General features: G+C 39.5%; 1 protein-coding gene across 1 annotated transcript in view; it reads left to right on the top strand.

The window, feature by feature from the left end:
- The window catches only part of CTNNA3 (catenin alpha 3), a gene marked incomplete at its 5' end in the record, with an annotated part of 847188 nt that overhangs the window by 780197 nt on the left and 40481 nt on the right, over positions 1-26510 (top strand). The window contains one exon of the mRNA XM_081329881.1: positions 1996-2177. Within this exon, the coding sequence (XP_081186007.1) occupies positions 1996-2177 (182 nt within the window). The remainder of the gene's footprint in view (positions 1-1995; positions 2178-26510) is intronic.

The raw sequence follows: 26510 nt of genomic DNA on the forward strand, positions 1-26510 counted from the left end.
ACCTTCCTCAGCATTAGTCACTTTTCCTGAGAGCTGGGTCTTTGCATAATGTGTCTGAAGTAGGATAATTCAGGCTTCGTCATGCTTGGAATATAGATTGTGTGACTGCAAATTTTCCCCGCCCTAGTTCAATACTTTAGTCCCTACATTACAGCAGGTCTCTATGTACTGACTGCAAAATAAGTAAAAGCCTCAATTTCCCAAAACCAAAATGGGTAGCAGAGGTCATTATCTAAACACTCAGGTGATATTCACCATGGTATACAGTATATAGAAGATTGCCACTGAAATGGGAAAAGGAATATATGGAATAGAGCATTATTTTACAAGTGACTAAAAATACTTGTGTTTGGTATTTGTAAACCTAAAAGAAAGTGGAAAGTTGGAATAGATCTGAATGAAGGGGGTATGATCTTATGATGCGCACTTCGTGAATCTATGGAAGTGAACATTTTGATTCAGTTATGAACAAATGAGCTAAAATGTCAGAAAGTATGGACTGGTGTCATCTACACTGATTTCAGAATATATAGTGGTATACAACCATATACCACTATGATAGGAAAGTAAGAATGTATAGACTGGTAATAGTTGCATGTTAGATTCCAGTGAATGATGATAATGGAAAAACAACCTTCTGATAAATTCATTTCAGGGAAATGTTATTCTGTTTAGTGACATGAAAAGATGGGTGAGACCTAGATAAGAAAAAAGAAGGATAAATGAGAATGGTGATTGTTCAGTGAGGAGCTATTTGGAAAATGTTTGCTTATTTTGATCACATGGATTAAATACACAGTTTAAGCATGCGTATAATAAGCATACACATAATTAGAGACCTGTACCCCTTTGCAAGCTTCCGAAGATCTGGATCCAGATGCCTGGTCTACTTTTTTTCTTCTACTGTAATGCTGAAATACATTCCAAACCTGGAATGATAAATAGAACTTTGAAAATGTGGCCATTATCAAAAGAGCTTTTCTCTGCTGATTTTAATGTCTGGACAAACACATATGGAGAGAGGTAGTATTTCGGATAATCAAATCCTCTGGGGAAAAAAAGTCTGAATGACCACTAGATGGCAGTGAAGAGAAACACCAAACACCACACCTTATAGCAGCCTAACCGCCACAGCAAGTTGCTTTTGATTAATTCAATATACGAGTTAAATAATCAGATTAGGAAGAAATAAAAGCAAGTTGGAATCTGCACAGAGCTGTCTCCCTCAGTGTTGTGGTCTATTCCGCTATATCTCTTTACATACTTGCTTTCCTTTGTTGTAGGACAAAGGTCTCCAAACTTGGCAACTTAGAATAGAATAGAGCTGGAAGGGACCTTGGAGATCTTCTAGTCCAGCCCCCTGCTCAAGCAGGAGAACCTATAGCATTTCAGACAAGTGACTGTCTAGCCCAGACATGTCAAACTCACGACATCACATGACATCGCGCAATGTATTGGGACAGCTTTGCCATTGCCATCAATGGGGTGGGTGTGGCTTCCACGTGAAGTGCCCAGCCCGCGGGCCGGCAGTTTGACACCCCTGGTCTAGCCACTTAAAAACCTCCAGTGAGGGAGCGTCCACTTTAAAGTTTATGGACTTCAACTCCATGCTGGCTGAAGAATTCTGGGAATTGAAGTCCACAAGTCTTAAAGTTGCCAAATTTGGATATCTCTGACGAAGGGAAAAGTGCAATGTTATACTTAGCAAAGTAGTTGTAGTTCGGCATAAATTGTCTTCTTTTAGTGATATTGAGTGGCCTGTTAAATTAAAAAAAATACTGCAGGAAGAAAGGTTTATTTGTGCATAAAACTATGCTAGTAGCTATGATGTTTGGTCAAAATTTGCCCTCTTACAGGAATTTGGCCCAAATGTTTGTGGATTAGATCTTAGCTGTTTCACAGTCTCATCTTATTTACAGTAATAATTTGTTAAATTCCCTTCCAGTCCATAAAAGGGGGACGTCCTCTGATGTTTTGTGGATCTTGATTTTGCAGGCAAAGATGACTCAGTTGCCAGAGGCGGAAAAAGAAAAGATAGCTGAACAAGTGGCTGATTTTAAGAAAGTCAAGAGTGAGCTTGATAAGGAGATTGAAATATGGGATGACACCAGCAATGACATCATCGTTCTCGCTAAACAGATGTGTGTGATTATGATGGAGATGACAGACTTCACAAGGTAAATTTAAAAGAAATACATATTTCTGAGCACTGGAAGTCATTGTCACATTCAAAATGGAAAAGAGAAAAGGCTTTATAATAGTAGGTGACAAGTGCACGTCAAAACTAATAGAACTGAAAATTAAAATGTTCACTGTAAAATATAGAAGTGCCACAATGATTGTTTAAAGCCGGGGTGTCCAACCTTGGCAACTTTAAGACTTGTGGACTTTTAACTCCCAGAATTTCCCAGCCAGTCACTGAAGTCCACAAGTCTTAAAGTTGACAAGTGTTTAAAGTTGCTTTAAAGTGTATGTTGGTTTGGAGGAAGACAGTGAGATGTTCATCCTTTTTGATTTTCTGTTTTGCCTATGCTTATTTGCTCTGGGTGACCCTTTTATGATGAATACATAACAAAATGATCTAAGGCAAAGAAGACCCTTGGTTAAGAAATAATTTACATGACAACGAAAAAAGTTGGAATTTGCTCACTTAGTCCTTTTCATTGTGATATTTAACCATGGCTGCATTAGAAACCCAAATCAATTTTGCACTAATTGAAATGCCATGGCTTTTCTCAATGAACCATGAAGATTATTGTTCAGAAAGTAAGTGGCAGGCACGGAGGTCTCTAGGACAAACGATGCTTCTACATTCAGAAGGGGAAGGAAGTGCATATCCAAGCAGTTTAAATAGGTTGTGCAGATATGGTTTTTGTTTAGACGGTCTCATAACTCTGATGTCCTAAAGAAAACAGTAGACTATCAAAATATAACATATTGGAACTAACACATGCCTAGTAATGGCTTCTACGAAGAATGGGTTGTATCTGTCTGGTATAAAGTGTTCTTTGATACAATACCAATTTTGATGCAGTACAGAGAGGGTGGCAAGTTTTTGTAAATCCCCATCAATTCCTAATTTAATTTAGAAGATTGGAGAAAATGCAGAAAAAAGATCAGGAGACTACTGTGATGATGATAGGCCTCTTTGACCCCTCTTTCAAACCATTGGTCCTCTCTGTCCAAAATGTGGACTTGGCTGTCTTAGAAAAAGTAGCCTTTGTCTTTTAAATGCAGATGGACTGCTGAATCTTGTCCTAATTCGTTTGTTCTCCTATGTTGTGCCGTGCGTTTATGAAGTGGTTGTTTTGTTTCCCCAATGTACATATCTGCACATGGCTCGTTGCATTGTACTTCATATGCCACATTGCTCAGTTTGTGTCTGGGTGTTTTATCCTTGAGGTGGACAAATCTCTGCCTTAGTGTATTCATGGGTTTGAATTGTGCATGTATGTTGTGTTGGCTGAAGATACTCCTCAGTTTTTCTGATATTCCTGCAACATATGGAATGACAATATAGCCTTGTTTATTGTTTTCCTCTTTGTCTATTATGGAGGAGCTCTTGCTGGATCTTTTATGGGATTTATGACATCATCTCTCTCCAGTCTACAACACAGTCCTTTCAGTAGTTCCAAGAAGGCTCCATACCCATTTGCACTACTCAGGTGACCCTGATGACACAGATAAACCTCCAGGTGGCCTCAGTGATTCTCTAAAAGAATGCAAATGACCAGTTGTCTGCAGGAAGTATAAATCCTTCCATTCCCCAGCATCCAGTCAGAGCTGAAGAAGCTTCTTGGATGAGGTGAAATGTCTTCAGAGAAAAACAAGCTTTCCTTACTTTCTGTTCTCTAATATATAAATACTAGGAGCATAAGCACTTTTTATCACTCAATTACATAAAGGACTATTTTTTGTCTTTAGATACAAAAAAATGCCAATATGTTCAATCCAAAGTGAATTGAAGCAGACTTTGATCCATAGTAAACTGTATTTAAGTGCCCATGAACTTCACTGGCCTTGGAGTATACTGGACAATTAACTCTGATTTGGTGCATTGATTTCAATGAAAGCTAAATGTAGTTTAGGCTGGATATGTTCAGAATCTGCTCAGATCTTTTTGATTTTGATTGTTGCAAATGGGACATTCAAAAGTCAAGATGGTAGCTATGTTTTATGTATGTTGTAAAATAGAGGCTTTGGTGTAGCTGCCATCTTGACTACTTTGCTATCACTCCAAATATAATTCTGGTAATTAGGAGAGTACATGAAAAAGGCACAAGAAGATTACATCTTTTTATGTCATAAATACCTGGGTTGTGTAAAAAAAAAAAGATTCAGATAAAGCAAATGAAGAGGCGTCAGGAGCACTCCTGGATGATGATGAAGACTGAATCTGTCTGAACCCAGGTTTGAGCTGCTATTAGGACCTACCTCATGGCAGTAAGGGTGAGAAAATCTTAATTTTTCTCCACCATCATTGCATCCAAGGATAGCCATCCAACAGCCTTGTTTCATGTGACCACCTGGGGAGCACGGTGGCTCATATGGAGGTTAGCAAACCAATGTTTGAGACTCAAGTGTTGCTGTGAGGTGGGGTTGCGCTCCTGTCCTTCACTCCAGCTCCTGTCAGGGACATGAAAGGAGGCCCCAACTGGGCATCCCCTGGGAAACGGTGATGTCACTGGCTAATTTTTTGAACCCAGAAGTGTCTTGGTACAATGTGACCTCCTCTTGGTTAGAGAGCCCAAAATTCCAGATTTTTTTTAAGGTAACAGGTTGAAGATGCCCACTAATGGCATCCTCTATTTTTTCTGGATTAATGAAAGTGTTTTATAATCTAGTATACTGGAGAGAAGAAAATATTTCATAGAAGAAATGCCTCAGTTAAGCCTCCCAAGAAAGCAGAACTCTTGAAACTGGCATTGTCTCAAAAGGAACTTTTATTAGGGGCTAGTGACAGCAGGGAATCAAGGTGAGGTCTGAGAGATAAATCTGCAAAGCAATATATTAAAAGCAACATTCAGTACTCCTCTCCACAGAGTCTCAGTGTTCGTTTGAATCCCAGCCAGTCCACAGGTGGCATCGTGTTTTGGTAACTGGTCTTTTCGGCAGGCTCCTCAAGGTCTTTCTCACTTTCAATTTCTCCTGGATCCAAGCGCAAAAAATATATATTCTTATCTCTTAGATAAGGGTGAGACATTCCATCCCCTGGGGGAAGGGCATCATAGCTGGACAGTGCAAGCAATCCCAAAAGCTCCCCCCTCCGAACAGAATGGCAGGCCACAAAGAAAGGCTTCAGAAAAGGGAAAATAGGCATAGGGGTTAAAATACATTTCTTTGGGGACCTGACACATACAGATCATACAAGGTTAAGAAAAAAAAAGATAAATGTAATGCATATTTTATGTATTTTAGATTTTTTAAAACCTAAAAACTATAGAAGGAAAACTGAAAAGTTGACATTTTCATCTTGTGAATATTTAGCGCCTTTAGGGACAAATAAAAATGTAGTTGATAGTCAAAAGTTTCAAATAGCAATAGTCTTTTTTTAATCTCACGAAATAAAGTATGTTTTAATAAAATCTTGTTGCGGAGCAGATGAGTTCACATTTTGAATCATTCTGGTATCAACTCCACCATCAATTGCTGAACTGCAATTTAATTAAACTATTTATGAACTTAAGAAATCTAGATATAATGTACTTTGTTTCCAAAGTAAAAGGCTATCTAATAGTGAAAATCATAATGCTTTTCTCAAGGAGAAAATAGAAATAGATAGAAGCCAAGTGGTGCCCAGAAGTGGCTGCCATTTTGGAAGTGGCCACAATTTTCAGTTTGCGAGAATTTCAGCCATTCCTAAACTGGTGCCCACTTGGGATAGAACAACACGGCTTCTGAATGGGAAGGCTGCCTAGTGCTTGTCATTGGGAAAGATGAACTTCAGAAAAGATAAGTGGAGCAAGGCATTATGGGGGGAAAAGGGCCAAGAAGGTGGGACCCTGTTGGACAGGAAGCTGTGTGAGGGCTGCCTCAGAGGGTGAGGGATTCCTTGGGTGGCCCAGGGCAGGCCATGTGTGACTGGGGAGGTGTTTCAGTATAGAGCTTGGCCTCACCCACCCCTCTTACTGACCACAATGGGGAGAGCCAGGATTGTGGTCATTAAGTGAGGTCACATGGTTGCCTCACCTAAAGTCAACTTATGACTATAATTCCAGGGTCAATCATGGTCATAACTACCTCCATTTACCAAAGGTAGCCGTTTGTAAAGTGTGTTCACTGTGATCTAATTGAGAGATGATGAAGACATGAATCATGATGACCATTTGTTTTCTCCCAAAGAGCTGCAGCTGTTGCAAGAGACAAATGTTCTAAAATATTGTAGCTGCCATTTTTCCCCCCTTTGATAGTTTCTTCAGCAAAGCTCAGGAGAAAAAAAATCTCATCTTGTTCCTACTCTATTTTTTAATTTATGATCATATTTTAATCTGCATAATTGATATAAGCCATTTGTATGAAGCAAAGTAAACAAACACTGCAAGGAATTATGTGCGTTGCCTTTAAGTCAAACAAGGTTTGAAAGTAAATTTGCTTAAATTTTAGTAGGCAAATATTGCTTTGGCCTCAACAGGTAAATAGCACTGGGTGTGTCAGGCTGTTCTGCACTTAATAAAAAGCACATAAGATGATCTTGCTAACATGAGGAATAACCGGTGGTGGGATTCAGCCAGTTCGCACCACTTCGGCAGAACCAGTAGCTAATTTTTTGTTGCCCAGGTCCAGAATGGACTTCCTGAAGCGGTATCCAAACAGAGAACGGGGTTGTTCACTTATTTGAATCCCACCACTGGGAATAACCAATTAATAACAAAAGGTTTTTCTTGTTTCTTCCCATTCTTTCCATTCCCAGTGCTAGGAAATATGCAGATTTAAATTGGCTTGTCTGTAAAAAATATCTACAGGCACACATAGCAAATATTTCTCCACCTGTGCGGAAGGTATAAATGCTATCAATCATGGCACTATAACACAGGAATTCAAGCCAGCAATGGAGGGGTAATGAATGATATCTAAAGACAGCTACTGTCTTCGTTATATAAAATTACACAATGTGAGATTGTCCTGATAATGATATGTCACCATGATTAATAGTTTTTATAAACCATGATTAATTGTTTATATAAGGCTGGCCAGGTATGCAAAAGCCTGTTTGCTTGGGAGAATTCAGTTGGATTATTTTGATAGTCTTGGTGCAGAATGACATTACCAATTCTTTCTAGATGGATTTAAAAATTATAAACTCTTCTTTGTTTGAATTCTCTTACCTAGATTCCCTAATACAATCTTTCCCCTCTAAAATTAAATTGGTTATGTCTAACTATTTCAAAGGACACTTTTAAAGAGTTTAAAAAGAGTTTCTCACAAGAGAGAAGAAACATATTGTGAATATACATCTACCTTCTACATTAATTAATGGATCATCACCTGAATTAGTACTGTGGAATCAGATACACTATTAGATGCTTTTCTTTTTATTTTTTTATCATGGAATTTACAGGTAGACCTTGACCTATGACCATTCATTTAACGACTGTTTGAAGTTATGACAATGCTGAAAAAAGCACAACTGTAGTTTGCCCTTACAGCCATTTCAATGTCCCTGTGGTCACTTGATCACAGTCCGGGGTACTTGGCAACTGACTTGAATTTATGACAGCTGCAGCATCCTGGAGTCATATGATCACCATTTATGACCTTCCAATCTGGCTTCTAACAAGCAAAGTAAAGGGAGAAGCCAACCAGGGAAGGTTGCAAATCACGATTATATGGTATCTTGTTAAACAACCATGGTGATTCATTTAATAAAAGGATGCAGTCTCTTAACAACTGCACCACTTAATGATGAATTTTCCAGCCCTGTTTTGAATTGTAAGTCAAGGACTACGTGCATTCATTATTTATAATATTTGTTCTTTTAACTACCTACCACTATTGAGTTTCTTGAATTTGCTGAATATTGTACATGAGAAATTTGTAAAAAGCATTTAAAATGTTCCAGGAAACATTTGAGCAGCCCAGTCTTTATACCTGACACTTTCAAAGGATGCCAAAAGATTAGTGAATCAGGACTTTATTGAAGCCATATTAATTCCTCCAACAGACTTTTCAAAACCTTTAATTATGTGGCTCTTAAATATAATTAATATTGTAATTTCAGGAAGATTTCCTAGATTACTTCTTACAAATTTGACATCACAGTGGCTACTCAGTACTTTATATTAATATAATAGCTGGGCATAGAGATGTGTGATGAAGGGCGTACATTTTCACATTTGAGTTAGAACCATCTAGAGGTTGGTTCTTGCTGATGAATTGAGTAGCATCTGGACCCTCAGAGAAAAACCAGCTGGATTCGTTACTAACAGCAGAAGTGCCGCAGCACGCTCTCTGTGATATGTGTAAATAAAACAAACATATTAAGGAAGATTAAGTAAAATACATACAGTTCAAAGAACTCAGTAAGATAGAAGACTGGATATAATGATAGTAATAAATTACACAGACAATTGTTGCAAAATGAGGAATGGACCCAGGATTTAAGTAAATATTGAAACTTGTCACTTTGAGTGTGTAACCCACAGGCAGTTATCTCTATCACACTGAAACATATCAGAACTTTAAAAGGAATATAACCCATTGTTCAGCTCTGTGGATAACAATTGTTAGAGTTTTGACTGCTGCTAGCTAGCTGAGCATACAGGAACAATGTCTTCCTTCTTTCTCAAAGAGTATTGATACACTACAGCCTTATGATTTATAATGGAAGGGACCTAGGAGGTCTTCACCCCTTGTTCAAGGCAGGAGACCTTATGCCAAATATTGGTGTAAATCAGGGGTCTTCAGTCTTGGCCCTTTTATAACATGTGGACTTCAACTCCCAGAATACCTCAGCCAGCATGCCTGGCTGAGGAATTCTGGGAGTTGAAGTCCACAAGTCAAAAAAGGCCAGGTTTGAAGACCCCTGATGTAAATGAAGGTTTCACAAAAGATTTCTAGTGGAAACTAAGCCAACCTATTTTGTCTCTGTGACACTTTCACTAGTGGATATTAAGAGACCTTGGGCTGAGTTCCAGAGGGTCTACAACCTGGAACTAGACTCAGGTTCTCCAACAAACTTGAGACAGGGACCAAGTTGTAAGGAACAAGTCTTTGTAAGGCAGCCAGATCTCTTGTCTATTTCTCTTAGGTCTCTGATGAATAGTAAACAGTTATGTGGGAGCTCTGATGTATCTTCAGAGGCAGTTATGGGTTTTCCTTCTGCGTAATATAGTCAATGTCTCTATGATTTCATGCTTTGCTGAATTGCTGATGGAGAAGAGTTAATTTCAAGCTTTGTTTTCAGATAGAGCAGGGGTCTTCAAACATGGCCCTTTTATGAGTGCCCGGTTGTGCAATTCTGGGAGCTGAAGTCCACAAGTCATAAAAGGGCCAAGTTTGAAGATCCCTGAGATAGAACAATCAGTCTTATACAGAGCACAAGTAGACAATACTCATGGAGTTCTGATCAATATTTACTTGATCAGGCACTTTAAAAATAACAAAAAGGAGATGGAAAATTATGCAAACTATTGTATAAATAAATGTTTGTTTTTCCTTTTTCATAAATGTTCTGATGAGGGTCTCTTCTGTTGTTTCTAAAGCAAAATAATATTATCTGATAGCTTTCCCTTCAAGCTACAATAACACTGCATAAATTCAGCCCTTTACTCTGAGAGTGGTTCAGGTATGCCTACATAAAAAGAAAAGGGGAAAGGTATTGCTAGAGGCTGATGACGTGCGTGCATATATTCACTTCCTGTGTTCACATCCAAGTATCTGATGATTGAAACTATATCTGGATTTCAAAGGAGCCCTCCCCAATGCATTTGGATCTGTACAGGATGAGACTCTGAGGAATTTCTCTGTCAATGCAGCAAGCTACAGTTGTTAGAACTAGGGGACAAGACTAGGAAGAAAATTGCTGTCTCACACAGAGATGACATGCACCTTTTCTTTCAGATTCCTTAAGAATACAGTAGAGGTGAACTTATTATTTTCACTGTGGGAATTGCATTAAAGATCTGTCTTCTAGAACAAACCAAAGAGAAAGTGAAAGTGAATGAGGGAAAGAAGGTTTCCTACTGAAGACTTCGCCAAACACAACAGTTTCTACATCTACAGACAAGAAGCAGTTGCTTAATTAATATAGCAGCTGACCTCTTTTTCTTTGGGACCTGCAAATGTTGTTGTTAGCTGCGAAGTCATGTCCAACCCATCGCGACCCTATGGACAATGTTCCTCCAGGCCTTCCTGTCCTCTACCATCTTCTGGAGTCCATTTAAGCTCATGCCTACTGCTTCAGTGACTCCATCCAGCCACCTCATTCTCTGTCGTCCCCTTCTTCTCTTGCCCTCAATCTTTCCCAGCATTAGGCTCTTCTCCAGTGAGTCCTTCCTTCTCATTAGGTGGCCAAAGTATTTGAGTTTTAGCTTCAGGATCTGGCCTTCTAAAGAGCAGTCAGGGTTGATCTCCTGTAGGACTGACCGGTTTGATCGCCTTGCAGTCCAAGGGACTCGCAGGAGTCTTCTCCAGCACCATAGTTCAAAGGCCTCAATTCTTTGGTGCTCAGCCTTATTTATGGTCCAACTTTCATTGCCATACATTGTAACTGGGAAGACCATAGCCTTGACTATACGCACTTTTGTTGACAGGGTGATGTCTCTGCTTTTTAGTGTGCTGTCTAGATTTGCCATGGCTTTCCTCCCCAGGAGCAAGCGTCTTTTAATTTCTTGGCTACAGTCCCCATCTGCAGTGATCTTGGAGCCCAGGAAAATAAAATCTGTCACTACCTCCATTTCTTCCCCATCTATTTGCCAGGAATTGAGAGGGCTGGATGCCATGATCTTGTTTTTTTTAATGTTAAGTTTCAACCCAACTTTTGCACTCTCCTTCTTCACCTGCAACAAGAGGCTCTTTAGTTCCTATTCACTTTCTGCCATTAGAGTGGTATCATCTGCATATCTTAGGTTGTTGATATTTCTTCTGGCAATCTTAATTCCAACTTTTGATTCATCTAGCCCTGCCTTTCTCATGATGTGCTCTGCATATAAGTTAAATAGGCAGGGCGACAGTATACAGCCTTGCCGGACTCCTTTCCCAATTTTGAACCTATCAGTGGTTCCTTTTCCAGTTCTCACTGTTGCTTCTTGGCCCACATATAGGTTTCTCAAGAGACAAATAAGGTGGTCTGGTATGCCCATCTCTTTAAGAACTTGCCACAGTTTGTTATGATCCACACAATCAAAGGCTTTAGCATAGTCAATGAAGCAGAAGTAGATGTTTTTCTGGAACTCTCTAGCTTTCTCCATGATCCAGCGTATGTTGGCAATTTGATCTCTAGTTCCTCTGCCTCTTCGAAATCCTGCCTGTACTTCTGGTTGTTCTCGATCCACATACTGCTGGAGTCTAGCTTGTAGGATTTTAAGCATAACTTTACTAGCATGAGAAATGAGTGCAATGGTGCGATAGTTTGAACATTCTTTGGCACTGCCTTTCTTTGGAATTGGAATGTAAACTGATCTTTTCCAATCCTGTGGCCACTGTTGAGTTTTCCAAATTTGCTGGCAAATTGAGTGTAGCACTTTTACTGCATCGTCTTTTAAGATTTTGAATAGCTCAGCTGGAATACTGTCACCTCCACTAGCTTTGTTGTTGCTCAGCTTTTCTAAGGCCCACTTCACTTCACATTCTAGGATGTCTGGCTCGAGGTCAGTGACCACCTCATTGTGATTATCAGGGACGTTAAGCTCATTCTTGTATAGTTCTTCTGTGTAATTTTGCCACCTTAATCCCTTCCGCCTCTGTTAGGTCCCTGCCATTTTGGTCTATCATACCCATTTTTGCATGAAACGTTCCCTTCATCTCTCCAGTTTTCTTGAAAAGATCTCTGGTCCTCCCTATTCTATTTTTTTCTTCTATTTCTTTGCACTGTTCATTTCAGAAGGCATTTTTATCTCTTCTAGCTATTCTCTGGAATTCTGCATTCAATTGGGCGTATCTTTCTTTTTCTCCCTTGCCTTTCACTTCCCTCCTTTCCTCAGCTATTTGCAAAGCTTCCTCAGACAACCATTTTGCTTTCTTGCATTTCTTTTTCTTTGGGATGGTTTTGGTTGCTACCTGTTGTACAATGTTGCGAACCTCTGTCCATAGTTCTTCAGGCACTCTGTCTATCAGATCTAATTCCTTAAATCTATTTGTCACCTCTACTGTATAATCAACAGGGATATGAACTGCAAATACATACAAAATAAATACCATGCTGCCATTTTTCTGGAATGTCTGTATCACTCATTAAAGGTAGAGTGCCCATCTGTGTGAAGTCCTACTGGCTAAATCCCGACATAATTTCTTTTTGCGGGGGAGAAATTAATTCTCTCTTTGCATATATGATTCTGAAGTGCCTATTAGCCAGAGCAGGCAAAGTGTAGGTGCCTGAGCACCCTAGGGGGGGGGGGGAAGATAGATAACAAAAAATAGGTGTTGGGCAGAGAAAAACAATAAAAGATACAGTTTATGTTAGAGGGTGCTAGTATCAGTAGAAAGGGCAAGTGTGAAGTCTTCTTAGAAAAAAAGAATCGAGAGATACTTGGTTGGCTATGGTAAAGTCAGCCCATATTGTTATCAGATTCAACATCCTTCTTATAAAGGTCATCTTATAATTTGTATTGTCTTAGGTGTTATTTCAGAATACATATAACCTGTAACCTTTGAGTCTTAGGGCTCTTTTGCATTTTTTTAATTTGAAGGGGTAGGAGCCCAATGGTCACGACAGTTGTGAATAAATTAGAGTAGAGTAGAGTAGAGTAGAGTAGAGTAGAGTAGAGTAGAGTAGAGTAGAGTAGAGTAGAGTAGACTAGACTAGACTAGACTAGACTAGACTAGAATAGAATAGAATAGAATAGAATAGAATAGAATAGAATAGAATAGAATAGAATAGAATAGAATAGAATAGAATAGAATAGAATAGAATAGAATACTTCATTTGGCCAATTGTGATTAGACACACAAGGAATTTATCTCTGGTGCAGAAGCTTTTAGCTTTTAGCAACAGAATCATGATCATCATCATGCCAATAAGAGGGGGGGGAAATTAAAGAATATGATAAGAAGGATAAGTGATAATACAACAGCCATACTACATGGGTAAATATACATAGACACTAGACAGCACTGTGAGAATTAGATTTTCAGCAGAGTGATGGCACACTAGTTGCTTTATCATGCAATGCCCTATAGTGGTGTCCTTGGGGGATGAGTTGAAACAGTTTATGTCTAGGATGTGAAGGGTCTCAGCCCTCCTTCTGACCCACGCAATATAGGTCTTCTATGGAAGGCAGGCTGGTTGTAATTGTTCTTTCTGCAGTCCTAACTATCAGTTGGTGTCTGTACCTGTCTGTTTGGTTGCTGTAGGAAACCAGACTGTTATAGAAGTACATATGTTAAACTCAATAATTCCTCTGTAAAACCATATCGACAACTCCTGGGGCATTCTATCTTCCTGAGTTGAAGCAAATGAACCAGTACATCACTGGAACACCTAACACTTTTTATATCAAAAACAATTTCAAAAAGGACAGACTACCTATAACAGAGCTGGAAGAGACCTTGGAGTCATCTAGACCAACCCCCTGCTCAGGTAGGAAACCCCGCACCATTTCAGACAAATGGCTGTCCAGTCTCTTCTTAAAAACCTCCAGTGTTGGAGCATTCACAGCTTCTGGAGGCAGGTTGTTCCACTGGTTAATTGTTCTAACTGTCAGGAAATTTCTCCTTAGTGCTAGGTTGCTTCTCTCTTTGGTTAGTTTCCATTCATATTAATGTACCCAATTATTCAACTGTACTCAATTAACAAAGCAAGAATTTTCTTATAGATTATGTATATGTTTGGAGAATAGGCTAAAGCAGAGTCATTGTTTAAAAGCTGTGTGAAACTACCCACATTATCAAGCCAATTTATAGGTCATTTCAGCTTATTCCCTGCTTGTGGCTGTACTTTTTGATTATTATTTTTTTGGCTACCAGCATCTGGGAGAGAGGCAGAATTTTTGGCTTTCCTTTTCACAGAGGTTAGTTATAACAGGCATGTTGAAGACTTAATACATCTATTTCATTGCTTATTCTAAAAACAACAGCAGAATGTTGAAGCTCTGTAGTTCAGGAATTTGCCACTAAATTTTGGTAACATAATATTAAGACAATTTGGGAGGGGAGAATCTTCCCACTTTGGACATAGATATGGTACTAAAAATAGAGAAAGTGTTTTTAGATAGGAAATTTACAAAGACAAAATTTCCCTTCTGAGTTTGGAAGTTCTCTTCCAGCTTGTGGGAAATATTGCAATCATACACAAATGCACATCAGAGATGTTCCAAATTCAGAGTGTCTCTCTGTTTCAAGCTTGAAATACTTCCGGTATAGCTGGGATACTTTGTTGAGATTAGAGCAGCCTATTTGAAACTCAAAACAATTTGGATTCCACATATTTTTGATACTCTTCGTGAGTAATAGTCATAATTATGCAAAATCTCACATCTCCCGAGATGTATATTTAGAATGTAAATTTCTGTAAAATAATAGCCATGTGTCCACATTAATAAATATTTTCCCATAGGAACAATAAATCCAGCCAAGTGATGCTGTGGAGGTTCTAACTCCATGTCAGGCACAAGCCCAGAGACAAGACAGCAAAATCCAATCAAGTCCAGTCCTTTATATCAGAGATCCTCAATCTTTTGGGCATCAGGGACCGGTTATGTGTAGAGAGGTTTTTCTGCAGCCTGGAGGGTGTGTGCTGCCTGCATCCTGTGGATGGGACTTTCCTTGTTTGTGCAGACTGGTTGCTGGCATGCCACGGACCAGTACTGGTCCACGGACTGGGGGTTAGGGACCCCTGCTTTATATGCTTGCACCTAACGGACAGACTTTTGCCAAACTAAAGCTATACATTACTTACCTACTAGATCCTGAGTGATTCCCCCTCTCAGGGAATCTCTTCCCCCCTTCCACATCCAAGTTGGGACTGTGTGGTCTGTTACTCTGGGCTTCTCTGTTGTTAAAGCCCTGCCCCACTGCACCTCCAGGTTCCATCACACAGTTCCATCACACAGTGTTTGTTGTGGAGGATAGGATAGAAAAAGTTTCAGCTTAACCATAGCAAACTGGAGTGGCTGGGAGGGATCCAGGTTCTTTTATTTTTGGTCCTGGATTGGGCCAAAGACAAGACTACCCCAGACAGAACCAGTAGACAGTTTGGGCCTTTCTCTTAACTCCTGTTTGAAGAGCAGGAGGCAGTTGTGGATGAGTAAGGGTATATGTGAGCTTTGCATAGCTTTGTGTTTTGCATCAATTTGGCCCTTTCCTGAATCAGGAGGTGCTGGGCACAATGACTCGTGCTTTGATTACCTCCTGAATGATTTACTGCAATCTACTCTACATAGAGCTGCCTTGAAGAGCACCCAGAAGCATTTAGTCCACAATCCAGCACCATGAGCAATTATGGGCATGCCTCATTATGCCCATGTTACACCTTGTTCTTGAGCTGCACTGGCTCATAGTTGACTTCCAGGTGGAATGCAAAATGTTCATCTTTATTTATAAATCTTTATATGGAACAAACTCAAGGTATTTGAAGGACTGCCTAACACTTATTCTTTCTTCTCTTCCCTGCTCTGGGTCCCTCCTAATCAGGGTTTGTCACTAGTGGGACCCAGGATCATCCCTTTTCTGCAGCTACAGCTGCCCTCTAGAACAGGGCTCCCCAACCCCTAGTCCATGGGGGGTGGCATGGGCTGTGGCATGCCAGCAACTGGGCCGCACAAACAAGCAAAGCCCCATCCATGAGATGCAGGCAGCACACAAAACCACGCACTCTCCTGTCCGTGGAAAAACCTCTCTCCATGGAACCAGGCCCTGGTGCCCAAAAGGTTGGGTACCTCTGCTCTAGAACACAGGATCCCTGAAATTAGGTTGGCTCCAACCCTGTTTACCTATTGGAAAGCACTGAAGACCTGGCTGTTTTCCTGGCTACAAAGTTTGGGAGAATAATTGGACCCTTGTTCATGCATGGTATCTCAGAGTTTCCTTTTGTTTAGTCACTTTTGATTTGCATTTTTATATTGTATTTTTTAAAAAATCTTCATTAGTCACCCAGTAAGTAAGCATTAGTAAGATAGGCAGTCATTTAAACTGATTTAGATAAATATAATCAAAAGAACATATTAACCTTTGAAATATTGTTGAGGAGGATATTTTCCTTGTGGGTCAGAGATAAGTATGTGGAAAAAAAGACAGATTGAAATATTTGGATAAGTGATTGTAACATATAATGAAAAGATATATTTGAACGATGGATTACTAAGGTACTAGGAACTTTGAAATGTAATTAGACATCCATATTAATAAACACCTGTTACAACTGTATAACAGATGTTCAAAGAAGGTATCAAATACAAATTTATAAGATATTTCACAGTGTTGTTAATTACATTATGTACCATGCAATTTATTTTTATATTGTTCCATTTCAAAGGTTTTATGAAAAATGGAAGTATTTTGATAAAGGTAGAAAGCTCATTTGGGCGGAGCAAAAAATCCTTTATTTCTGAAAGTTTAACTGGTGCACATCTAAACTGCTTTTACAGTATTTGTGACCTGAAATCATTTGCAAATGACTTCAATCTGTGTACTTTGTTCTTATGTCTCCTTACTCACAAGATCTTCAACCCTGGAAGCTGGTGAGCAGGGGCATGCATAGTCAGATCCAAACTAGAAATTCCTCTATCCCTTTTTATGAGTCCCCTGTCTTTTGAAATTAAACTCTTTTAAACAATGCAAATCAACTGGAAATTCTAAGCCCCTTTATCTAGTTACTGTCAGTGATCAAAAAGAAAATGATAAGCATCACACATTGAAACCATTGCTTTTATGATTGACCTTTTTTCTTTCTCAACAAAATGGCTGACACTCAAAAGAGTAGGTTCTACTTATTCTCATATGGAAGTCATATGGAAGAGTTGGCTAAAAGTAAATTTTCAAATGCATTCAGTGCCCCTTGACAATATGGTTGTGTCTGGATACTGGTGCTTTTTTCAGCCATGGTTTAGAAGTGATCTGCTGTTACCTTCAACTTTTCAGTGAGATTGACAGTCTTCAGACTTTGTGTCTCTCACCCACTGATAATCTCAACATGCTTTCTCAAATTGTGCCAACATCACATAGGTGTTGCCATTTGTTGTAGGATAGTTGGATGGAATTCTTACCACTGCATCATTCAGAGGTGTCAACATTCAGTTAAAAAATCCAAATAAAAATCCAGGTTCATTCTATTTCTAACAATCTTACTGTTTATTGAATATATTGCATGGTAATGTCAAAGCAAAACTAATTCTGAGGTTCCTAGACCCCAGTTTATAGAATTAAGCAATAATTTTCTCAGCAAAAAACCCCAATCACTCACATAGTCCATGTAAAAATATTTCACTTTGTTATGGGAACTGTCTGCTTCCTCTCCACACCTGCTGTCATGTCCTTGGAAAGGTTTCAGGCTCCCATGGTCTTTAGTAGAATCATAATGGTTTTGTTTCTCTGTCTAACCCATTCTAAAGCAACAACTCCCCCCCCTTACGCTAATGCCAAGTTGAAACAAAGAGGCACATAACTGCCAAAGTTTCATTCTTGACAGAGGATTATGGGTGGTGAAGTGTTGCATGACAAAAGCATTCCCTGCTCCTTCTTCTAGTTATAAGAACTTGTGGATAATGTTATTATTCATTTATTTATATTCCCCTTTTATATTGTCATCTCAGAAGGTAAGTGTAATCAAGCCACCCAGTAGTAATCATTGGATTAATCTGATTTGCCTTCAAGTTGTTTTGAGAGAGTAAAGAGTAATAATACTGCAGTTGAATTCCAGGAATCAGAATCCTATTAACTTTGGGGAGATAAGACTAGTTTTTGTATTATTTTAAATAACACTTGACCATCTCTGATTCTGTTCTATTGAATTCTTTAATAAATGTATTGACTTGTAAATTAATATTGAACATTTTGCCCAGTCCTCTTCCCCTTTAAACATTTTGCTGGGTGCTGTAAAAGAACTTGGAGCTGACCTTGAGAAAGATATGAGAAAGTAAAGTGGCTTGCAAGATTGATATTGGTTTTTTGAAGTAGGCCAGTTCAAGAAACAGACAAAGCAGAGATACGTGGAACATTCTTTATTGTAGTACATTAAAATACAGAATTTTGAAAAACTGTCCAAGTGCCTCCCTCCCTGTATCTATGTATTTCTATGCAATTTGGTTTCTTAAACCAATAGGTATTTGTCTCTGGCTTACAGGGAAGATAAAACATAAAACAGGATCCTTAAAAAAAATCATCAACTGGCCTTTTAGCAATAATTATTAAGAATTATATTAAGCAGATAGAACTAACAAGGAAACCTAATAGATGTACATTTATATATACCTATATAAAAGGAAAAATGTGGGAGGAAAAACAATCCACTCCCCCCAAAAAAGATAAGAAATTCTCCCTTCATCCTCAGCAAGCATATAAACATTAACTATCTCTGTCTCTTAAAATAAAACCAGATACATCTGCATTCCATACCTAACCCCATTTTGTATAAACTCATCTCTGAATCTTCAGCTTTCCTTAATACTCAACAAAGGTACAGTAAAAATTAATAAAAATACCCAACAACATAATCATATAATCCCCCTTTCTATTTAATCTAAAACCTCTAATCCAGTCATGTCAAACTCGCGGCCTCAAAACGCTCCTTTTCCACCTGGCTGACCTAGACTGACAGGGATTTTAATTATATTACAATTCTAACTTTATTCTTTAATTTATTTTAATTTATTTCAAATTTTATTTTAATTTACTGTACAGAGAACTTTAAGTTTTGATGTTGTTAGCTGCCCTGAGTCCCTCGGGAGATAGGGCGGGATATAAATCCCATAAATAAATAAATAAATAAACATCACGTGAAGCCAGGTGACATATCACAACTTTTTCCCCATTGCCAGAAATAGGGTGGGCACGGTTTCAGCATGACGCATCCGGTCCGCAGGCCGGGACTTTTCCTCTCTTAACAATTCAACATTACCAAAATATATAAATACAATATTAAACATCAGCAGAAATAATAACTCCTTATTTAGGTATCCAAAAACTATAATGTAAATATTACAAACTAATTTATTAGACCACTGAACATTTACAAAAGAGAAGCTATTCAACCCAGATAACCATTAAATATCACCAAAAATAGCATCTCATTATTTCATCACAGTCAAACAAACCAATTTTGTAGTTTTCCCCTTCTTTCTCCCAACCAGCTTTATGTCCCATAGATAAAATTCTAATTCCTATTTCTTTTTAGTCTCTTTTCCTCTTCTCTTGAAGTTATTATTATCTTTATCCAGGTTCACTCGAGTAAATCTGTTGTATTTCAAAGCAAACTCCCCTTTGGTCTTTGAATACATTAGGTAAAGGTAAAGGTTCCCCCACACATGCGTGCTACTCATTTCCAACTCTAGGGGCCGGTGCTCATCTCCGTTTCAAAGCCGAAGAGCCAGCGCTTGTCCGAGGACGTCTCCGTGGTCATGTGGCCGGCATGACTAGACGCCAAAGGCACACGGAACGCTGTTACCTTCCCACCGTAGTGGTCCCTATTTTTCTACTTGCATTTTTACGTGTTTTCGAACTGCTAGGTTGGCAGAAGCTGGGATGAGTAACAGGCGCTCACTCTGCTATGCGGCACTCAGGATTCGACCCGCCAAACTGCTGACCTTCTGATCGACAAGCTCAGCGTCCTAACCCACTGAGCCACCGCGTCCCTTTGAATACATTACTTCTACGTTTTTTATTTTTAAATAATCGTCCAGTTCCATTTGCAAATCCAGTATTTCCACCTCTTTCTTGTAAGTTGTAATTTTTAAGTCCATCTTTTAAGTCCATTTCAATTGTCTTTTAAGGAGTTTGTTCATTTTCAGTAACAACTTTTAGTTCCAGTGAAAAGTTAAATCGTTCAAGCACTTCATATGTCCATAGTTTAAAGGTTTTCTTTAAAATAGCTATCATGTGCTTTAGTAGTTGCCCTTCAAAGCCTTGATTTGCATTGAAATGTAAACAAAGTAGATTTTTCCCCACTCTAGAGGATCTTTCTAATTAGTTTCAAAATCTTTCTTTAAATCAGATTCATGTGAAAAACAACTCTAAAACCACTCCTTTGTTGTATATTGCAAAAAGTTGCAGAAAGAAAATAAAAATCTTACAAGACTGAAAAGATGTAGTTTTCTTTTCTTTTTATTAAACAGATTGAAAGAAAAGTTCCCCAGCTACTTGTAGGCTTGGGGTTAAAGAATGACCCTGGGAAATGAGGGGGGGAAGATGCTGCCTAGAAAACAATCAGATAAGAAAGGCAGGAGCCTGCAGTTTCTTAACAATCAGAGAAAGAAACTTAGGAAGGATCTGCCTTAATGGATCAAACTGTTAAAACTCGACATTTTTTGTCTTTAAATTTGCAAGATTCCATCAATGTAGCCTTACAATAAAGTACAGTTAGTTCATCTTGATATGTTTTCCTTCTAGTTTACCTGGGAGGGCAGATGCTGTACAAAAAAGATAAAGTGATTAAAAAGATAAGATTTGGTCAAATCTTGAGTCTACAAAAGACTGCATTTACAGCTCAGAGCACAGTGGAAACTGCAATTTGCAGCTGATTGCAAGAGATTGCAAAACCATTGATTTCTGCTATGTATTCACAGAAATCAAATGTCCAAGGAGAGCAAAGCTGGTCTTATTTACTGCAATGGAACAGTTCTGCAGAGCTTTAGCAGGAGTTCAAGTCACCTGGTCAGGAGCTTCAGAATTTGTTCCTCATGTGTGGCTGTAGAAAGTGTTTAGAATATGCCTCCTCCACTCCAGCGTTTGGAGCATTATGCAGCCATGACATGCTGGCTGAGGAATTCTGGGAGTTGAAGTCCACAAGTCATAAAAAGGCCAAGGCTGAAGACCCCTGGTATAGGGTCTCCTGCTTGAGCAGGGGGTTGGACTAGAAAACATCCAAGGTCTCTTATTCTATTAAGGATGTTTCCCTCAGTCCAGAAGTCTCTCTCCTTTTGGGGCCTTTGGCCACATTTGATATTCTTTTTTAAAAAAAAATAATATTTGATTAATTTTCCAATTTTACATTTAAGTATTTAAAAACTTCCCTCCGCCCTGTGCGTTCCCACAGAGAGGGCCTCCTCAGGGTGCCACCGGTCAGAGAATGTCGGCTGGTGACCCCCAGGGGGCGGGCCTTCTCTGTGGGCGCTCCGGCTTTATGGAATCAGCTGCCGGTGGAGCTCCGGACGGCACCTGACCTTCGGTCCTTCCGACACAGTCTGAAGACCCATCTATTTGTACAAGCTGGCCTGGCCTGATGGGGATATGTTGGGGTCTTGATAGGATTTTTAATGGGGATTTTTATATTGTATATTGTTACCGACTGTTTTAACTGGGCTATTATTTAATTCTTTTTTAATTTTTGTATCTTGTATTTTTATGTATGCCCTGTTCACCGCCCTGAGTCCTTCGGGAGAAGGGCGGTATACAAATACAATAAAACCTAAACCTAAACCTAAACCTAAAAAGCAACATGGTGGCTGGGTTAATCAATAGTTCAATAACATATACAAATCTTTAGTACAAATCTCAGGTTACAACATCAAATATTTCCTCTCTTTTTCCCTTAATATCTACTATCTCATATTTAAGCTAATACAGTTCTTATTAATTAAGTAAAAACATCATTATTACATTTATCAATATTTTTTTTAAAATTTATACATATCTTAATTACTTTTACATTCAATTTTTATAAACAATCAAATGTCCTGTTATTGATTTTTTCCCCCAATTTCTGGTTTCCCATCAATATTCCAATTTAACATTTGATATTTATAATTTTCAGGCTTTAGATAACCAAATTTTCCCTTATCTCAGTTCATAACAGAATCTAATATTCAAAATACATATTTTATCTATTTGAATATAGTCTTATTCTATTTCTTAAAAGTTATCTATTTCCCACCATATTAAATCATCTACATAATAATACAGTATCCCCTTTAATAAATCAAAACCGGCAGTTTGACACCCCTACTCTAATGGGTCCTACTGGCTGAGAAGGTCAATATGATTTTACTCAGAACAAAGTTGACTTTATAGAAATACTGACTTTATTTGATACTGTGATGGAATGGGGAGGGGATGCAGTCCAGTGGAATAGGAGGCAATCCAGCCCAGATATTATGTGTAGGAGAAAGAGAGTGAAGACAACCCCTCCCTAATAGTTCTCCAGAGTATATTGTGGATCCAGATAGTAGAGTTTTCAGTTGGGCAAGATTTTGTCTACAGGTGTGGAACAATAAACAAAACTCAGCTTGGAAGAATCTCCATACTCCAGGTTCTACCCTGAAATCTTGCCAAGTAGTGGGGATCTGGAAGCTTGCCTTTTTCATCACTGTCCCACCTTATGGAAACTATTCTCCCAGTGATTGGGCAGCTCCCTCCCCCTTGAACTTTTTGGAAGGCCATCAAGACCTGTTTTTTTTTTTTTTTACCCAGGGATAGAATGAGGATATTTGGAACTGATTTTGAGGAATCCCTAAGGGCATAGCTAGGTGCTGTGTTTTTGTTTCTTTATGTTTTATTTCTATCCCACATTTATTATTTTCATAAATTTATTTATTTATTTATTTATTGATGGGATTTATATCCCGCCTTATCTCCCGAAGGACTCAGGGCGGCTAACAACAAAACATATAATTACAGAAATCAAGATAAAAATAAAATTGAAATCATCTGTGCAATAAATTAAAATTAAAGATTAAAAATAAATTAAAAATTCTAAATATAATTAGTTAAAATGCCTGTCAGTCCAGGTCAGCCTGGTGGAACAGGAGTGTTTTGAGGCCGCGGCGAAAGGATAGGAGGTTTTGGGCCATCTGAAGCTCAGGGGGGAGCTGATTCCATAGGGCTGGCGCTCCCACAGAGAAGGCCCTCCCCCTGGGGGTCGCCAGCCGACATTGCCTAGCTGACGGTACCCTGAGGAGGCCTTCTCTGTGTGAGCGTACTGGACGATGGGAATTTGTTCCCGGCAGCAGATGGTCCTGCAAGTATCCCGGGCCTAAGCCATGTAGGGCTTTAAAGGTAAGTACCAGCACCTTAAATCTCACCCGGAGGGCAACTGGTAGCCAATGCAGCTCACACAGGAGGGGTGTAACATGGGAGTATCGGGGTGCTCCCATCACAACCCGTGCAGCTGCATTTTGCACCAGCTGAAGCCTCCGGGTGGTCTTCAAGGGCAGCCCCATGTAGAGAGCATTACAGTAATCTATACGGGAGGTAACGAGTGCATGGGTGACTGTACGTAGGGCATCTTGGTCCAAAAAGGGGCGCAATTGGTATATAAGACGAATCTGTGCAAATGCCCCCCTAGCCACGACTCCAATATGATCTTCAAAACTGAGTTGTGAATCTAGGAGGACGCCCAGATTGCGTGCTCTATCAATGGGAGGTAACATCTCTCCTCCTATAGTCAGAGATGGAACCTCTTGGACTAAACGAGATGATGGTATGTACAGCCACTCAGTCTTGGCCGGGTTGAGTCGAAGCCTGTTTTCTCCCATCCAAATCTGTACCGCTTCCAGGCAACGGGACATCACATCGAGGGCATCACTGGGTTGGTTCGGGGTGGAGATGAATAGCTGGGTATCATCAGCATATTGATGATATTTCACCCCGAAGCCACGGATGATCTCTCCTAGCGGCTTCATATAGATGTTGAACAGGAGGGGCGAGAGCACCGATCCCTGAGGCACTCCACAACTAAGAGGCCTAGGGCTTGACCTCTGCCCTCCTGCCAACACCGTCTGCGAACGGTCCGAGAGGTAGGAGGAGAACCACCGCAGAACGGTGCCTCCCACTCCCAGCCCCTCAAGACAATGCAGTAAGATACCGTGGTCGATGGTATCAAAAGCCGCTGATAGATCTAATAGGACCAGGACAGAGGAATAACCTCTATCTCGGGCCCGCCAGAGATCATTCACCAGTGCGACCAATGCCGTCTCCGTGCTGTGCCCGGGTCTGAAACCCGATTGGTACGGATCTAGATATTCAGCTTCCTCCAGGCTCAAAAGGAGCTGTCGTGCCACCACGCTCTCAACGACCTTCGCAAGGAAGCGAAGGTTGGAGACAGGACGGAAGTTGTTTAAAACAGCTGGGTCCAATGCCGGTTTCTTGAGGAGGGGCCTTACCACCGCCTCTTTCAAGGCAGCAGGGAAGTACCCCTCACTCAGTGAGGCATTGATAACTGCTAGGAGCCAGCCTCGTGTAATCTCCCGAGATGCATAGACTAGCCAGGAGGGACACGGGTCCAACAAACATGTGGCGGCACTTAGTTTCCCCATGATCTTGTCCACTTCATCCGGAGTCACAGGATCGAACTCTTCCCAAATGTACTCGGCCAAATTCATCGTTTTCCTCTCGTTAGATACTGCCCAGTCAGAGTCCAGACCAGCCCGAATCTGAGCAATTTTGTCCACCAGATATTTACTAAATTCCTCAGCCCGTCCATGTAGGGGGTCCTCTCCCGTCTCTTGATTTAAAAGGGAGCGGACCACTCTAAATAGGGCGGCCGGGCGGTTATCTGCGGACGTAATGAGGGTGGTGAAGTAGGCGCGCTTTGCCACCCTCATTGCCACAAGATAAGATCTAGAAAAGGATCTTAACTGTGTTCGGTCAGACTCAGAATCAAGGTGGTGAATGTATCTAATACTCCCCCCTCCTTCTCTTTTCCTCACAACCACCACCCTGTGAGGTGGACTGGCCCCAAATCTTCCAGCAGACTTTCTTGTCTAAGGTGTGACTTGAACTCACACTGTCCTGGTTCCTGGCTTGTTGCCTTAATTTACAATTTTATAGTTATTGGTTTTATTGTTGTGAGCCACCCAGAGTGATGTTTAAATTGGGTGGTCATACAAAACAAAATGAAATGAAATGAAATTCAACAAAACAATAAAAAGCCCCAGCCATGATAATGGAAAAGAAAGAAAATAAAAAAGTGAGGGAAGGAATTGTAAAATATTAAAAACAAACAAAAGCCTCAACCATATTACTTGAAAGTCTTCTTTCTTGTTGCAAAACAAAAATGCCATCATAATTTAAATGTTGATAAAATGCAACAACCACAGCAAATCCCAGTGACAAAAAAATGACTATACAGAAGTAATAACTGCATTGTGAATGCCATCATTATCTATTTGCATTTATCCAAGAATGTTACTTGCACTATTTGTATGATTATGCTATCAGCCACATGTCACCATTTATCTAGTAGCCTCTGCAGAGACATTCATGTTGATACCCATCAACAACCTATTAATGCAAACCATGTGTTACTTTTTATTTCCAGTGTTATATGAATACTCCTTTAGCCAATCCCCATGTTTGAAAAATCCATGGATTTTAAAATCAGAACATGTAATCAAGAAGAGCATTACATTTTTAACCCATGGTGATTGATTCAGTGTAATATTATCAATCTAGTTCAGGGGTGTCAAACTCGCAATATCACATGACGTGTTGTGATGTATCGTGACTTTTTTTCCATTGCCGACAATGGGGTAGGTGTGTTTTCGGCATGACGCATCCGACCCATGGCTGGCAGTTTATCACCCCTGATCTAGCTGGTGTAAGCCCCAAATGAGACAATCACAAAATAAGTCCAAAATAAATGAGTTAATCTTTCTAAATTGCATCTCCATCAACTTTCTTTATCGGAGTCCTATAAAAAGAATATACTGGTTTGGGAGCCAGTTAATTCTTCCAAAATATCAGTGTGGAACTTCACAAGCAGTGATAGCACTTGGAACAAGTAAATCAAATAACAAATGCTTAAGTTCAATAAACTGCCAATAAGCACTCTGAGATAAATGCTTCCAATCCACTTGAAGTATTATGGAAAAAATATTCTTTAACTACATAAATTTAATTGCTGTGACAATTGGTGAAATGAAAAGGAGCAGTAAAATTGATAACATATTCTAATGATAAATGCAGTAAACTCACTTTGTATAAAATAGTCTATCCCCTTTTGATGAAGAATGAATAACATAGAATAAAATTGGAAGGGACCTTGGAGGTCTTCTAGTCCAGCCCCCTGCTCAAGCAGGAGAACCTATACCATCTCAGACAATGACTGTCTAGTCTCTTCTTAAAAACCTCCAGTAATGGAGCACTCACAATCTCTGAAGGCAAGCTGTTCCACTGGTTAATTGTCTTCACTATTAGGAAGTTTTTCCTTAATTCCAGGTTGCTTTTGTCTTTGATCAGTTTCCAACCATTGTTTCTTGTCCTCCTAC

Source organism: Vipera berus (genome assembly GCF_964194415.1).
Source record: "Vipera berus genome assembly, chromosome: 5".
In the NCBI taxonomy this organism is placed as follows: Eukaryota; Metazoa; Chordata; class Lepidosauria; order Squamata; family Viperidae; genus Vipera; species Vipera berus.